Below are 13836 nucleotides of genomic sequence, written 5' to 3'. Positions count from 1 at the left end.
ACATTTTACAGACATTATGCATCTTGATATCAACGGATATCAATGAATTGTTAAGTTTGAGTAGTTTTTTTCTTGTTCTTTAATTGAGATTTATACTTTGATGTGATTTTTATTGTTCAGTTTGTGATTCCATTTTTATTAATCTTATGGTTTTCTTTAATTTCATTTTGTTTTTAGAGCTCAATGGTTATTGGAAGAGGCTGATATTATATGTATTGCAAATCGGTGAATAAGGTAAATTTAAAATTAAAAGATATATAGGCGGGGTGAGAAGAGATCGAATGTAGGGTGAACAAAGCAAATCTGAAATTGAAAAAAATATATATAGGGTGAAAAAAGAATTTAGGGTGAACAAAGAAAAAAAATTGAAAAAAGGTATTTTAGGTATTGTAAATGGGTGAACAAAGTAGACTTACAATTAAAAATATAGAAGTGGAGTGTGAAGAGAACGTGGGGTGACAAAGTAGTTTGTGGGGTGGCAATAGACGCATCCTAATAAAATTGACCAAACATATTGATCCCAGTTCAAAGAGAGTTCCAGATTAGAAGCATAGTATAGTTATAAAAAGTATTGATCCCAACTGACTTGAAATATATAAAAAGTATAGTTACATCAACACATAATACTGATCATCTACGTACATTCCTCTTAGCACAATATAAAGAAGTCTACCAGGTGAATCCAACAAGACAAATAAAACATTCTTATAGCGTCTTATCAACTGAAAGAAAACATGAAAGTATGTTCCAGAGTAACAGCCATTAACATAGATATATAGCTAGCCATAGCTCCTAGCTCCTAAAACCAAAGTTTGAGAAATCTGATCACTAACTAGATCATTAACATACATTTCATCAGGTCCACACCACAACTAGATCATGAAGCCATCATTTCGTACATCCAGAAACTCCTACAAGATCCCATAAAAAACAGGTTCAATAATGCATATATATGTCAGAATATCCATGAAAACCGATAGTCAATGATTATCGAGGAAGAAAGGAGAATCGGAACTGAGATAGAATTTAAAAAACAAATATTTAGAGACACTTCTTTAACTACATGAAAGGTTGAGTATTTTGAAAAAAAGAATGTTATCTTAAATATCAAGTTCAACTGATGTTGAATGAAGACCTTAGGCAGAGGTGGAATCAAATCAAGAAAATGAAGAAATAAATCAAACGATAAAACTGACAACCTCTTCACAATATAAAAAATAAATGAAGAAATAAAATTAAAAAAACTACTTCTACTTATACGATACTGTTTGGAGAAGCTAAAGTAAATTTTCCTTGTATCTAAGTCGCTTTCAATATGTGGGTTGACATTCCTTAAAAAAAAAACAGAGGAAGATGGTCTGACGACTTTGCGTTACTAATAGAAATTCTTCAGGTATAAGAAAGGTAATGCTGCAATCAGGGAAAAAATAAATCATGACAATTTATTTTGTATTCTCTGGCATCTGTTATATCAATAAAATTTTCTCTCGGTGATTTTTGTTTCTCAGAAGCTTATTATGCAGTATGTTAATCATCTTTAATCAAATGATTATTTTCACTCTATAGCTATTGTTTAGTCTATGCATGAATGGAGTTGTACTTGCTGAAACAATGTCTTGATGCAGGTATACACTAAACCCGAAAAAGTTAAACAAATAAATAGTCTTCAAAAGGCAGAGCAGACTAAAAATAAATAGTTAAAACAGGACTTGGATGCTCCACAGGGGCAATTATTTTTCTTCCTGGTGTTGGCTTTTGAACTTTGAAAATTCTTTTCCACCCGCTGATATCATTAAGCCAAACTAGACTCTCCTTCTATTCAATCGTGTCAAACCAACACAACAATATTCATAATAATTTTGTTGTTTATCACCAATCCTCCTCACCTCAGTCCACCTACCAGATCACAATAAACATAAGAAAACCCGTACACACTATGATGGAGTAGACACAACACGCACAAAATTGGGGTTCACATCAAGTACACTAAGTTCCATATTTATTGATCATGCCTATGTTTTCACAAAGCCAATTACTTATCTTCATATATAGTCTTGTCCCTGCTTAATGTGGCACAAAATGTTTTCTGAAGGTTTTCTTTTGAATTTCTCATAGGGGTGTTATGGTACTAGAATCATTGAAGCAGTATCTGTCTCTCACCTTTTTGTGAGAGATATATAGCTGGGATTGGTATGAAAAGACCGAGACCTTCCAGATCAAAAAGACGGACGATGAGTGACTATTAAGTGTGTGGTTCAGTAAATCTTAATTGTTTAGAAGAAGCCAGGAATAATCTTAAACCAGCCCTATTTGGGATTCGTATGGGCATGTATCTTTCATTGTTCTTTTAATGGTAATATTTACATATATATATCCATGCTTGAATAGACTGGATTGTTGGCTTGATCAGATATATAGGAGTATAAATGGAATGTGGTACTTTTGAAACAAAAAGTCAGTTCTTAGGCACAAAGCTCCTCTAACAATAACAACCAAAACAATTTGGTCATTCTCTTTTTGCATTATGACATGTATTAAAGAAGAGCAAGATGATATATGACAGTAAAAAGTTGAGACATATATAACTTTGCAAGATATTGGTTGTCCCTGTAATCTTTTTTTTCCACGGAGCATCAATAACTCATCTAGCAAACAGCATCTTTATCCAACCAATACAACAATTCTTTAGGGTGAGTTTAAACTTTAAAATGCACATAGTGACTGACTCTAGCTACATCTATGCAGAACATGACATAATGACTCACAAGGATCTTCCAAAGCATGCAAGTCATAAGAAAACGGTACCAGGAATGCAACTGGGTTTTTAAGTTTCAAAGGAATCAGAAAGTTTCATCAATCACTAACAGGATGCAATAACTAACAAGTAGATAAACAAACAATATTTTAGCATAGTGAAAATGAGGAGTAACTAACCGGTACTCAGGACTAATCATTAATCCGAAGTAGAGTGTCCTCATATGGAATCATGCTAGGGTAGCAGTTAATGATGCCTGGAACCGTGTAGACGCCATTCGCCGCTTTTTGTTGATGATCAATCTCTACCAACAACCAGTGGTGGAAACCAATAGCCCCTTTTACTGCAACTGTACAGCTTTCCATAACCAACCAATCTCCGTACCGGCCAGGACCGGCAGAGGAAATGTTAAAGAGCTTAGTCCACGAGCTATCCACGCCATATTCTCTCATGACCCAGTAATCAACAGAGTCATGACCGCCGCGCAGATAACCACATACACACAGGCATCCCTCAGAGACCCCAACATAGCCAAAGGCAACATCATTTTGGTCGTCTACATCAGGCATACGCATTGTCCTGAACTTCTCAGGTGCGAAATCGAAAGCAATGATTTCATTCGACTTGGCCCAATGAAGTGCCTCATTCAAAAGAATCCCCTTAGCAAAGCACTTGTAATGAGCTGAGCCTCGTACTGTTTTCCAAAAGTGAGCTCTGTAGGAGAACATCTTAGTCTGTGCTGTGTCTACATACGAGTCTCCATCTGGATACAACCCATATGAGGTTGCGAAAACTTTGTAGTCTTCGGTGGCAGACAAGTACCCAACACCACCATACGTCAGCACTTGACAGACGTGGTCGGGAAAACCTGGGTCGGGCAACTCCCTGAAGAATCGGGTTGCCGGGTTCCAGATGTAAAAGTAACAAGAATCAAAGGCTAGAAACACCAAACCGTTGCAGGAGCCCAGTAGGGTGACGTCACGGCTTCCCCGTCGCTCGAGAGGGAGGCTTAGCTTTCTGACGGAGGAAGGGTGTCCAAACGACGCCGTGCCATCCACGTCTAGGGATTCGAGCTGAGGGGCGCCGGTGCAGAAGGTTCGCCGCTGACGAGCTGCGTTGAATTGAGATGATGCGAATTTGGGGTCGGACAAGATGATGAAACGCCATCGTTTCGAGACGGAGGTGAACCGGATCAAGGATTTTACGGGCAGCCAACACAGAATATTCACCGTCACATCTTCAGGTAGTTCAGTTTCCGCCATAGAAAACAAAGACGGACTGAAAGTGACAGTGTATTACTCGCGTGTTGATAAGGACAGTACATTTTTAACCTTGGAGGCTTTCACTGTTTCACATTGTAAATCTAAAATTACCACACAAGTCCCATGTCAAAACCCAATATCCCTAAACTGGTGAAATCCTTAACGAACAGACTAACCGCTTTCCAACGGTCTCATCCCCAATCTCATGGCCTCTGCTTTTGCTCCTCCCTTCCTCTCTCCACCTCCATTCTCTCCCCAAATTGCCCTCCTTTTTCCCAAAACACCCCCACTTCGCGCCTCAAGGCGCCAAACCGTCCCGAGATCAGCGCTCCGAGAATGGAGGGAGTACGAAGAAGCCGTGAAGCGCAAGGACCTCGCCGGCGCTCTTGGGTTCTTGCAATCCCTCGAGACCCGACAAACCCAACAAGTTGAGATTGAGATCGTTGATGGGTCGTTGCCTGTTGAGTCGACCCGGCCGAGTCGGGAGCTGGGTTTTGTGGGGTGGGAGAGGGAGAGGGATTGGGAGGTCCTGGACACGTGTCTTAATGCTGACAACATGAAGCTTGTGGGTAAAGCTTATGGCTTTCTCAAGGATAGAGGCTTCTTGCCCAATTTTGGCAGATTGAGGAACATTGGTACTCTCTAGTTTTCGCCTTTGAGCTTTCTTTGCTGACCCTTTGATGCAATTGTTGTATAAAATGTAGTATAGTGTTCATAGTATCATTTAACTTATCTAAACTAGCAGCATGTTTGCGTAATAATGTTAAAAATTTATGTCTGGTATTCTGGTAATGACTTGGTTATGATTTACACATACTGTTAGCTTGTCTTGGTTGCATATGAAACTGTATGGCTTTTAGAGTTTGTCTGCTGCCTTATGGCTTTATCTCATGCTGTTTTCTCTGCGCTTTTTACAGTAATGGAGGGAACACGTGATGTTACACCGACTGTGTTGAAGACTTCAACCGGTTTAGAAGGTGATTACAACAAATGCATAATTGATTGTCATAGGTTTAGACAATTTGTTCTTGCATACTTTTCTTGTGAACAATGTTTCATCCAACTGTTCTTTATCTAATACTGTTTCCTGAGACAAGATATCTCATTGTGGTCTTGAAAAAATGGTTTGATTCTATTTTCAATTCCTACAATATGTTATCCAGCATCGAAATTTGCTCCTAAGAAGTGGGGTCTATCAGGAAGTTCTCGTCCTGCGCTGGTTGCTTTTCTTGGCGGGCTATCTTTTCTTCTTTCTCAAGGCATTGATATCAGGCCTAACCTTACGGTAATATTGGGGCTAGCATTTGCGGACTCTATCCTCCTTGGTGGTTGCTGCTTAGCTCAAATTTCCAGTTATTGGCCTCCAAATAGACGTCGGATCCTCATCCATGAAGCAGGGCATCTCCTAACTGGTAAACACAAATTTCTCTGGTCCATTTTTTTAGAATTGAACATTATAAAATAGGACCTTAATGTGATTTCGACTAGGGGAAACCACTACCAAGTCTTATAGTAGGATTACATTTCTATATTCCACAACAATAATTTACTTAACGTAGATCCTTGCAAGAGTGTAACCCATGTGATATTAACTGATTGCCTTTACCAAATTTGCAGCTTATCTAATGGGTTGTCCCATTCGTGGGGTGATATTAGATCCAATTGTTGCAGTGCAGATGGGAATTCAAGGACAGGTAATTTCAGGTCTTTTGTGTGCTTCAATGGCATTTGACTTGTTTTTGATCGTTGTACACTCAACAATTTGATCACACAGTGGTTCAAGCAATAACCAACTTAGCAATAATGAGATATGCTTGTAACTTTTACCTGCCTACATGACTGTTTGCCTATACATATGCTTAACAACATAATTAAGTGAGTTAAATGATATCTTTTGAAATTTTTATGCATCATCCTGTAATTGTTGTATGCTCTTAGAACTGATTTATTGTATGGCTTGGAACACAATGTAATAAACACTTACAACACCAGTAAAGCTATATAAAGAAAAATTTCTATTTAGATTTTAATGACTACTCCCTTAAATCAGTTGGTTAAAGAAGAAAATCAAGGTAGCCTCGTTATAATGTAGTGCTGTTAAGATGGTAAGGAAAGCTCACACTATTGTTTTTTTCTTTTTGGTAGGCGGGAACTCAGTTTTGGGACGAGAAAATGGCCAGTGACCTTGCTGAAGGAAGACTTGATGGTAGTGCTTTTGACAGGTGGGTATGAAATGAAATTGCAGGTAAGGTCCCTTGGAAGAAGTATTTTTTCTCCAAAACCTGAAAGAAACAATATAGCCCTATAGGATGTTGTAGTTACTATTCATGAGTATATAAAATTGAAATATATAGATCATTACTTATTGGGTATCACCAATGAATCTTGGAAATGCCTTGTCCTTTTTAAGAAAACACCATAGATAGATTTCATCTAATATGCCATATTTCCCCCTAGTTTGCCTCTGCCTTTTATCTCTTCTGATGAAGTTTGTGTCATAGCAGGAAATACAAAGCATAACATATATGAAGTTTTTTACTAAACTTGGCGTACTTTTTGGTCAGGTACTGCATGGTGCTTTTTGCAGGCATTGCTGCTGAAGCTCTTATTTATGGGGAGGCAGAGGGTGGAGAAAATGATGAAAATTTATTTAGGGGTGTCTGTCTTCTTCTGCAACCCCCATTATCTGTTGCTGAGGTATCTTTTTAACTGACTTCCCGTCGTTCTGTCATTTCATTGATAAAGATACTAAGTTTTGCCACATTTTCTTTCGCATTGTTATAATGAATAGATGTCAAATCAAGCAAGATGGTCTCTTCTGCAATCTTACAATTTGCTCAAATGGCATAAAAGTGCACACCGAGCTGCAGTTAAAGCTTTAGAAAGTCGCAGCAGTTTGAGTGTTGTAATTAGAAGCATTGAGGAAGCAATGGCAGCAAATAGGGGAACAAAAGTAAATTAAAAATTAAAATGACTTCTTTCCATATGGGGCACAAGGTAATTTTTGCTTGTATTCTCTTTTGTTTTAGTTGTTGTGCAATGTTTATTCTTGAATCACCTTTTTTCTCTGAATTCTTCTTGACAGGACAGGAACATAAAAGATTTAAAATGTAAGAAAAGCCTCTTTCTATAGTGCAGTCATATTCTTCTGAGAATGTCATACCTGATCCCTGTAAACAATTCAGATCTACAATTGACATGAAGAATTGTCTTCCAGCAAGCAGGTTAGTCTTTCAAGAATGAAGATCCTCAGTTAAGTGTATACTACAGAGAAATGACGATTTTGTATGCCCCTGAATTATTAGTTCCGACGTATGCTTGAGTCCTTCCCAAACAATTCTTATTTTGACTGATGATTTTGTATAGACAACTATGTGTTGTAAGTGACCCTCTAGTATAGGCAACCAAGTATTTCTTGAGAAAGTCTCCAGAAACATCATGATATTTCATTGTGCAATAAATCTGATATGTATTCTTTCACAGATATAGAAATAATTATATTCTTTCGACCTTCCATTCATGTTTATTTAATGACTGAAGGACAAAAATTTCTTTGGATTTCTAGTACCACTTCGATATGTTGAATTATCATGTGATAATGACGAGACTTTAGTCTGCAGATATTGGGCTACCTCAAACTATAGCATCTTTCATATCTTGGTTTACACCTCAACTTGGTTCTTTCAGTTTTGTACAAAGAAAACTCTGGGTACTTTTTAGACTTTATAAAGTTTATAAAGTTTATATGGCGTCTTGGTCATATTCTTCAATCTAATTCAGAATAGTAAAATGTCTGAAAAACTGCATTATGAGATTATGCAATCTCAAATCGAATTGACATTGTTTTGCACATTAGTTGCATAATTTTCTAATTACATGCTATAATGTTGTCTGAGAGGATTCAAGAAGTGGTAGCTTGGCAAATTTGTAGGTACTGCATAGACCAATAGGGAAAGTGCGATTACATTTCTTCCCACTCCCTCTCTTGTTTAGATAACCTGGATAATCGCCTCTGGAAAACGAGGCTTCCTCAACCAGACATTACCCAACCTCTTCTGCTAACTTCACTATTTCCCATCTACTGAAAGGATGTGAGGTCTTGTGAGTGATATGAACCTCTCCACTTTCTTTCAACATCTCACATGCGCTGTCGAAGAATCTCCTCACCAAATCCTGATGCAACCTGAAAAACAAACAAAATAAATAAATAAAAATAATAATAATACATGATACTCGTGTTGCAGTTTCCAGGTGGGACTTCTGATAAGGTGAAGTCTTGTTTGAGGGCCTGTTTGTTAGTGCTTTTAGAATTGCCGGAAGTGCTTTCAGACAAATTTAGTAGTGATTTGCAGAGTTCAAAATTCGTTAAAAGTCTTCTAACAAATTTCTTGAAGCATGATCCAAATTGACAGTGTCCCAAGATAAAACACTAGTTATATATCGTATATTGACAAGAAACATACATTACCATGTAAATATTTTTCAGACTTACTTGATCTGGCTCTTCTGGTTTTCCATAAAATTGAAACCAGCATGAGGAAAGTTAAAGACTATACGATCAAACAGTTGATCGAGTAGGAGAGGGTGCTGCCTCATTATGTGTACATCCACCTCATGCAGTATAACACATCCCATGTCCTCCAATTCTGTTAAGTTTCTTGGTGCTGCATTTGAATACTTGGCCAATACTGACTCTGCAATTAGCATCAATCCGAAGCATTTTAGTCTTAAAGACTGAAATATATATTTTGCTGTATTACAGTTGATACAGAATTTCTACCCTATCAATACTAATATTACCTCTGGAGTCGAGGGAAGTGGCAACCATGTTCTTAGCAGAGCCAAATCCTTTAGCCAAACAAGAAGCAAAAGAGAAGTTACCCTCACCCACTAACAGTATCTTCCGTTTGCTGCTGTAATGCGCCACCCGTTTCTCTTGTTTAGTTTTTTCAGAGTGTGTTCTTTTAAATTTCCTACTCTTGAGGACAAAATCTGTGTGCATTTCTCTATTTCTATTATAAGTGTATCTTCTAACATTTGATGTTTGAATAAGAACCATGATGACGCTTCAGTTATGCTTTAGTAACATACTCAGTGAATGTCACTTGATTTTGTTGAAGACATGGACGTCCAGATATTGACATAAATGCACTAAAGCAACACAAAGCACCGACAGTCGTACCATACACTAAGCAAAGAAATTCCAAAAAAAAAAAAAGCAAAGAATATTTGGCATCATTAATTTATAGGTTAAGTGAAAGACCAAGACTTCAGTACAGACTACCAAAGGACAGGTTACTTAAAACAGTAACCACTTTCGTAGTTTCATATATTGCCTTACCCCTCAACTTTGGTCCTTTATCCATTCAAACAATGTTTGGTCCTTTCAGGTTTTTCTGTGCCTCAACCTTATTCTTCCGCATCAAATTCAGAAATGCATGTTAAGGAAAAAAAATTCTTCAACATGTACTAATCGTGACCACAAACTCATTTACTTTGCTATTGCATACAAGGCCTCATTTGTTTTGCAGAAAGCATAAGGAAATGATAGTTGTTCCTTTAGGGAAGCAAAAGAAAAAGAAATGCTCCCAAACATCGGAACCATTTTCCTTTCCACAAGTGAGGGAAATTGGTTCTTCAAGAAAAGCAGTTTCATCCAAAATCGAAATGAACCGCTTTTCTTCTCCTTATGCTACCAAACATAGGGATGAAAAGTTCCAGTATTTTTTTTTTTTTAATAAATAAGTTCTTATAAAGTTTCATTTTTGTTCTATTTTCCTTTTCATGGGAAAGAGAAAGGAAATATTTTCCTTTTCGCAAACCAAACAAGCCCTAAGTCCACTCATTTGCTATTAATAATCATATAATGTGGTGAATGAACAATGTTTGGTCCTTTATCCATTCGAACAATGTTTGGTCCTTTCATGTGTTTTTGTGCCTCAATCTTATTCTTCCATATGATCAAATTCAGAAATGTTAAGGAAAAAAATTTCTTCAACATGTACTAATCGTGACCACAAACTCATTTACTTTGTTATTGCATACAAGGCATCATTTGTTTTGCGGAAAACATGAGGAAATGATAGTCGTTTATTTTCTACGTTTAGGGAAACAAAAGAAAAAGAAACGCTTCCAAACATCGGAACCACTTTCCTTTCCGCAAGTGAGGGAAAGTGGTTCCTTCAAGAAAAGCGGTTCCACCCAAAATCGAAATGAACCGCTTTCCTTCTTCTTATGTTACCAAACATAGGGATGAAAAGTTCTTAGAAAGTTTCATTTTCGTTCTCTTTCTCTTCTCATGGGAAAGAGAAAGGAAATATTTTCATTTTCGCAAACCAAACATAGGGATGAAAAGTTCTTAGAAAGTTTCATTTTCGTTCTCTTTCTCTTCTCATGGGAAAGAGAAAGGAAATATTTTCATTTTCGCAAACCAAACAAGGCCCAAGTCCAATCATTTGCTATTAATAATCATATAATGTGGTGAACGAACAATGTTTGGTCCTTTATCCATTCGAACAATGTTTGGTCCTTTCAGGCTTTTATGTGCCTCAATCTTATTCTTCCATATCAAATTCAAAAATGTTAAGGAAAAAATTTCTTCAACATGTACTAATCGTGACCACAAACCCATTTACTTTGCTGTTGCAGATAAGGTCTCGTTTGTTTTGCGGAAAACATGAGGAAATGACGATAGTTGTTCATTTCCTACGCTTAGGGAAGCAAAAGAAAAGGAAATGCTTCCATACATCGGAACCACTTTCCTTTTAGCAAGTGAGGGAAAGTGTTTCCTTCAAGAAAAACGATTCAATTCAAAATCGAAATGAACCGCTTTCTTTCTCCTTATGTTACCAAACATAGGGATGTAAAGTTCTTAGAAAGTTTCATTTCCGTTAAGGAAGGAAATAGAAAGAAAATATATTCTTTTTTGGAAAAATTTCAGTTTACTCCCCTTAACTTTAGGTATAAAATCAGTCTGATACCTTATCTTTTTTTTAATTCAGACTCATCTCTAAACTTTCAAAATGACATCAATCTCGACTAAAATTTAAATCTCGCACTAAACATGACATCATAGGCTGATGTGGAGCAGACAAGGTTGGCCCACAATATTATTTTATATTTTTAACAAAATTTTATTTGAGAAATTATTATATATATATATATATGTAAAGAGGAGATGATGATGTTTAATTAAACAAAAATTATTATTTGTATTTTAATCATTTTTATCATTTTTTATTTGGGAATTGATAAGCCAAGACGTCATCTCCTCTTAAGACTCCCATCAAACCCATACTCGTTTCGCCGGAGACCCAAAGCCACCGACCAAATCTTCTCGTTACTGCTTCACCTTACCCAGATGCCAGTGACCCTTGTTGTGTGCATGGACCTTTGCCCAGCAAGAGACCTTCACCTTACCCAGATGCCTTACATATGATCACAAATGCCACAAAAGAAAATAAATGGAAAGCAGTAACTAAACATCAAATTGGCCACTTGCAATATCAGAAATTCTCCCATGTGGTTCAAAGCAATGTTTTGACATGCAAACATACAAACCCATAAGACATCGGTTGACATAGCAATTCACAAAACGAAATCGGTAAAGCTTAAAATGAAACATGAGCACTGGGTTCACTTGACTGCTTTGGGTATTGAGAATAGAAGTGTGAAGATACCCAATCTCGGTCTTCGTCGTCTCCAGCAAAACGAGTCTGGGTTTCACCTTCTCTTTTCTGAAATACAGAGAACAATAGAAGAAGGGAAGACCTCTTTTCTGAAATACAGAGAACAAGAGAAGAAGGGAAGACAAAGAGATTTAGTTGGCGGCTTTGGGTCTCCGGCGAAATTTGTTTGGGGAAGACGAGTATGTAGAAGAGGAGAAGACGACTCTGCACTTTGGAGAAGACGAGTCTATAGATCGAAGAGGAGACAACGTCTTTTGATACCAATTCTCCAAATAAAGTTTTTGTTAAAAATATAAAATAATAATGTGGACCAACCTTGTCTGCTCCACATCAGCGTATGACGTCATGTTTAATACGAGATTCAAATTTTAGTCGAGATTAATATCATTTTGAAAGTTTAGGGATGAGTCTTATTAAAAAAAAAAATAAGGTATCAGACTGATTTTAAACCTAAAGTTCAAAAGAGTAAACTGAAATTTTCCTTTTTTTTTCATTTTTTTTTTCAAACCAAACAAGGCCCAAGTCCAATCATTTGCTATTAAGAATCATATAATGTGGTGAACGAAAATTCCTGAAGCGGCAGCTTGGCAAATTTGTAGGTGCTACACCGTCCAACATGAAATGTTTGGTTGCATTTCTTCCCACTTCCTCTCTTGTTCATATAACCGGGATAATCCCTTGTTGAAAATGATGCTTCCTCAACCAGATATAACCCAGATTCTTTTGCTAACTTCACTATCTCCCACTCATTGTATGGATGTGAGGTCTTGTGAGTCACATGAACTTCTCCATTTACTTGCAGCATTTTACATGCACAGGCAAAGAATCCCCTCACCAAATGCTGATGCACCCTGGAAAAATGTCAACGATCCGATTATTATGACCCTTCTTCACTTCAACAAAACAATGTGAGAAAAATTCATGTTGCAACATTTTATTTTGCTATTTTCAGTTTAGATCAATATGGAGAAACCTTGCACAAAGGCCTGAATTGGAGTGCACTTTGAAGTGCTAATGCACTTTTGAACAATCAAAAACCCTTTGTGTTGGGGAATGATCCCACCAACACTTTGGATAGCGATTTGCTAAAAATGTGAAAATGTTCGAGGCACTATAAACCTTGAATAAGATGTTATTTCATTTGCTTCTAATCATCCTCTTACTGCACAATGTGTTGTCCAAATCGACAGTCAATTTGATTACGACAGTTCATATCTTGATCAATTCTGTTTAGACTTACTTGATTACCCCATGCAATATTACACATCCCCTGTCTTCCCACTTCCTCTCTTGTTCATATAACCGGGATAATCCCTCGTTGAAAATGATGCTTCCTCAACCAGATATAACCCAGATTCTTTTGCTAACTTCACTATCTCCCACTCATTGTATGGATGTGAGGTCTTGTGAGTCACATGAACTTCTCCATTTACTTTCAGCATTTTACATGCACTGTCAAAGAATCCCCTCACCAAATGCTGATGCACCCTGGAAAAATGTCAACGATCCGATTATTATGACCCTTCTTCACTTCAACAAAGCAATTTGAGAAAAATTCATTTGCTATTTTCAGTTTAGATCAATATGGAGAAACCTTGTACAAGGGCTTGAATTGGAGTGCATTTTGAAGTACATTTGAACAATCAAAAACCCTTTGTGTTGGGGAATGATCCCACCAACACTTTGGATAGCGATTTGCTAAAAATGTGAAAATGTTCAAAGTACTATAAACCTTATAAACCTTGAATAAGATGTTATTTCATTTGCTTCTAATCATCCTCTTATTGCACAATGTGTTGTCCAAATCGACAGTCAATTTGATTACGACAGTTCATATCTTGATCAATTCTGTTTAGACTTACTTGATCTGCCTCTTCTCATCTTCCCTGTGAATGAAACCAGCATGAGGAAAATTAAACACTATGCGATCAAACAGTTGATTAACTAGAAGATGGTGCTGTTTCATGATGTGGACATCCACCCCATGCAATATTACACATCCCCTGTCCTCCAATTCCTTCAAGTTGCTTGGTGCTGCATTTGAATACTTGGCGATCACTGACTCTGCAACAAGAACCAGTACAAAGAGTTTCAGTCTCGAAAATTGAAAATAGAATATGCGTCAGTAATG

General features: G+C 37.0%; 4 protein-coding genes across 4 annotated transcripts in view; 1 reads left to right on the top strand and 3 right to left on the bottom strand.

The window, feature by feature from the left end:
- Positions 1–574: 574 nt before the first annotated feature.
- Positions 575–4043, bottom strand: LOC101307722 (F-box protein CPR30-like). The gene is made up of 2 exons (XM_004306526.1): positions 2935–4043; positions 575–911 (listed from the first exon to the last, which is right to left on the bottom strand). Exon 1 carries the CDS (start codon positions 4015–4017, stop codon positions 2947–2949), a length of 1071 nt encoding a protein of 356 aa, XP_004306574.1. The 5' UTR covers positions 4018–4043; the 3' UTR covers positions 575–911; positions 2935–2946.
- A 179-nt stretch (positions 4044–4222) lies between these two features.
- Positions 4223–7363, top strand: LOC101300106. The gene is made up of 8 exons (XM_004308205.1): positions 4223–4652; positions 4935–4994; positions 5181–5429; positions 5635–5711; positions 6163–6239; positions 6582–6714; positions 6809–7014; positions 7103–7363. Exons 1-7 carry the CDS (start codon positions 4223–4225, stop codon positions 6977–6979), a joined length of 1197 nt encoding a protein of 398 aa, XP_004308253.1. The 3' UTR covers positions 6980–7014; positions 7103–7363.
- Positions 7364–8058: 695 nt separating this feature from the next.
- On the bottom strand, positions 8059–9019 carry LOC101299821 (uncharacterized protein At4g26485-like). The gene is made up of 3 exons (XM_004308204.1): positions 8818–9019; positions 8510–8711; positions 8059–8200 (listed from the first exon to the last, which is right to left on the bottom strand). Exons 1-3 carry the CDS (start codon positions 9017–9019, stop codon positions 8059–8061), a joined length of 546 nt encoding a protein of 181 aa, XP_004308252.1.
- Positions 9020–12964: 3945 nt separating this feature from the next.
- The window catches only part of LOC101299535 (uncharacterized protein At4g26485-like), a 2630-nt gene continuing 1758 nt past the window's right edge, over positions 12965–13836 (bottom strand). Inside the window, exons 2-3 of the mRNA XM_004308203.1 lie at positions 13568–13769; positions 12965–13193 (exon numbers count right to left, since the gene is read on the bottom strand). Coding sequence (XP_004308251.1) covers positions 12965–13193; positions 13568–13769 — 431 coding nt within the window. The remainder of the gene's footprint in view (positions 13194–13567; positions 13770–13836) is intronic.

Source organism: Fragaria vesca, linkage group LG7, assembly GCF_000184155.1.
Source record: "Fragaria vesca subsp. vesca linkage group LG7, FraVesHawaii_1.0, whole genome shotgun sequence".
NCBI classification, from domain to species: domain Eukaryota; kingdom Viridiplantae; phylum Streptophyta; class Magnoliopsida; order Rosales; family Rosaceae; genus Fragaria; species Fragaria vesca.
The sequence above is the reverse complement of the archived record's forward strand: the minus strand, read 5'-3'. Positions and strand labels throughout refer to the sequence as shown.

What these genes read in the sequence shown, in the direction of transcription:
- LOC101300106 (XM_004308205.1), top strand. Translation starts at nt 4,223, where the DNA reads ATGGCCTCTGCTTTTGCTCCTCCCTTCCTCTCTCCACCTCCATTCTCT. An exon ending in AGATGGGAATTCAAGGACAG is followed by an intron (nt 5,712 to 6,162) that starts GTAATTTCAGGT and finishes TCTTTTTGGTAG; the next exon opens with GCGGGAACTCAGTTTTGGGA. An exon ending in GATGGTAGTGCTTTTGACAG is followed by an intron (nt 6,240 to 6,581) that starts GTGGGTATGAAA and finishes CTTTTTGGTCAG; the next exon opens with GTACTGCATGGTGCTTTTTG.
- LOC101307722 (XM_004306526.1), bottom strand. Translation starts at nt 4,017, where the DNA reads ATGGCGGAAACTGAACTACCTGAAGATGTGACGGTGAATATTCTGTGT.
- LOC101299821 (XM_004308204.1), bottom strand. Translation starts at nt 9,019, where the DNA reads ATGCACACAGATTTTGTCCTCAAGAGTAGGAAATTTAAAAGAACACAC. An exon ending in CACTTCCCTCGACTCCAGAG is followed by an intron (nt 8,712 to 8,817) that starts GTAATATTAGTA and finishes TGCTAATTGCAG; the next exon opens with AGTCAGTATTGGCCAAGTAT. An exon ending in AACCAGAAGAGCCAGATCAA is followed by an intron (nt 8,201 to 8,509) that starts GTAAGTCTGAAA and finishes TTTGTTTTTCAG; the next exon opens with GTTGCATCAGGATTTGGTGA.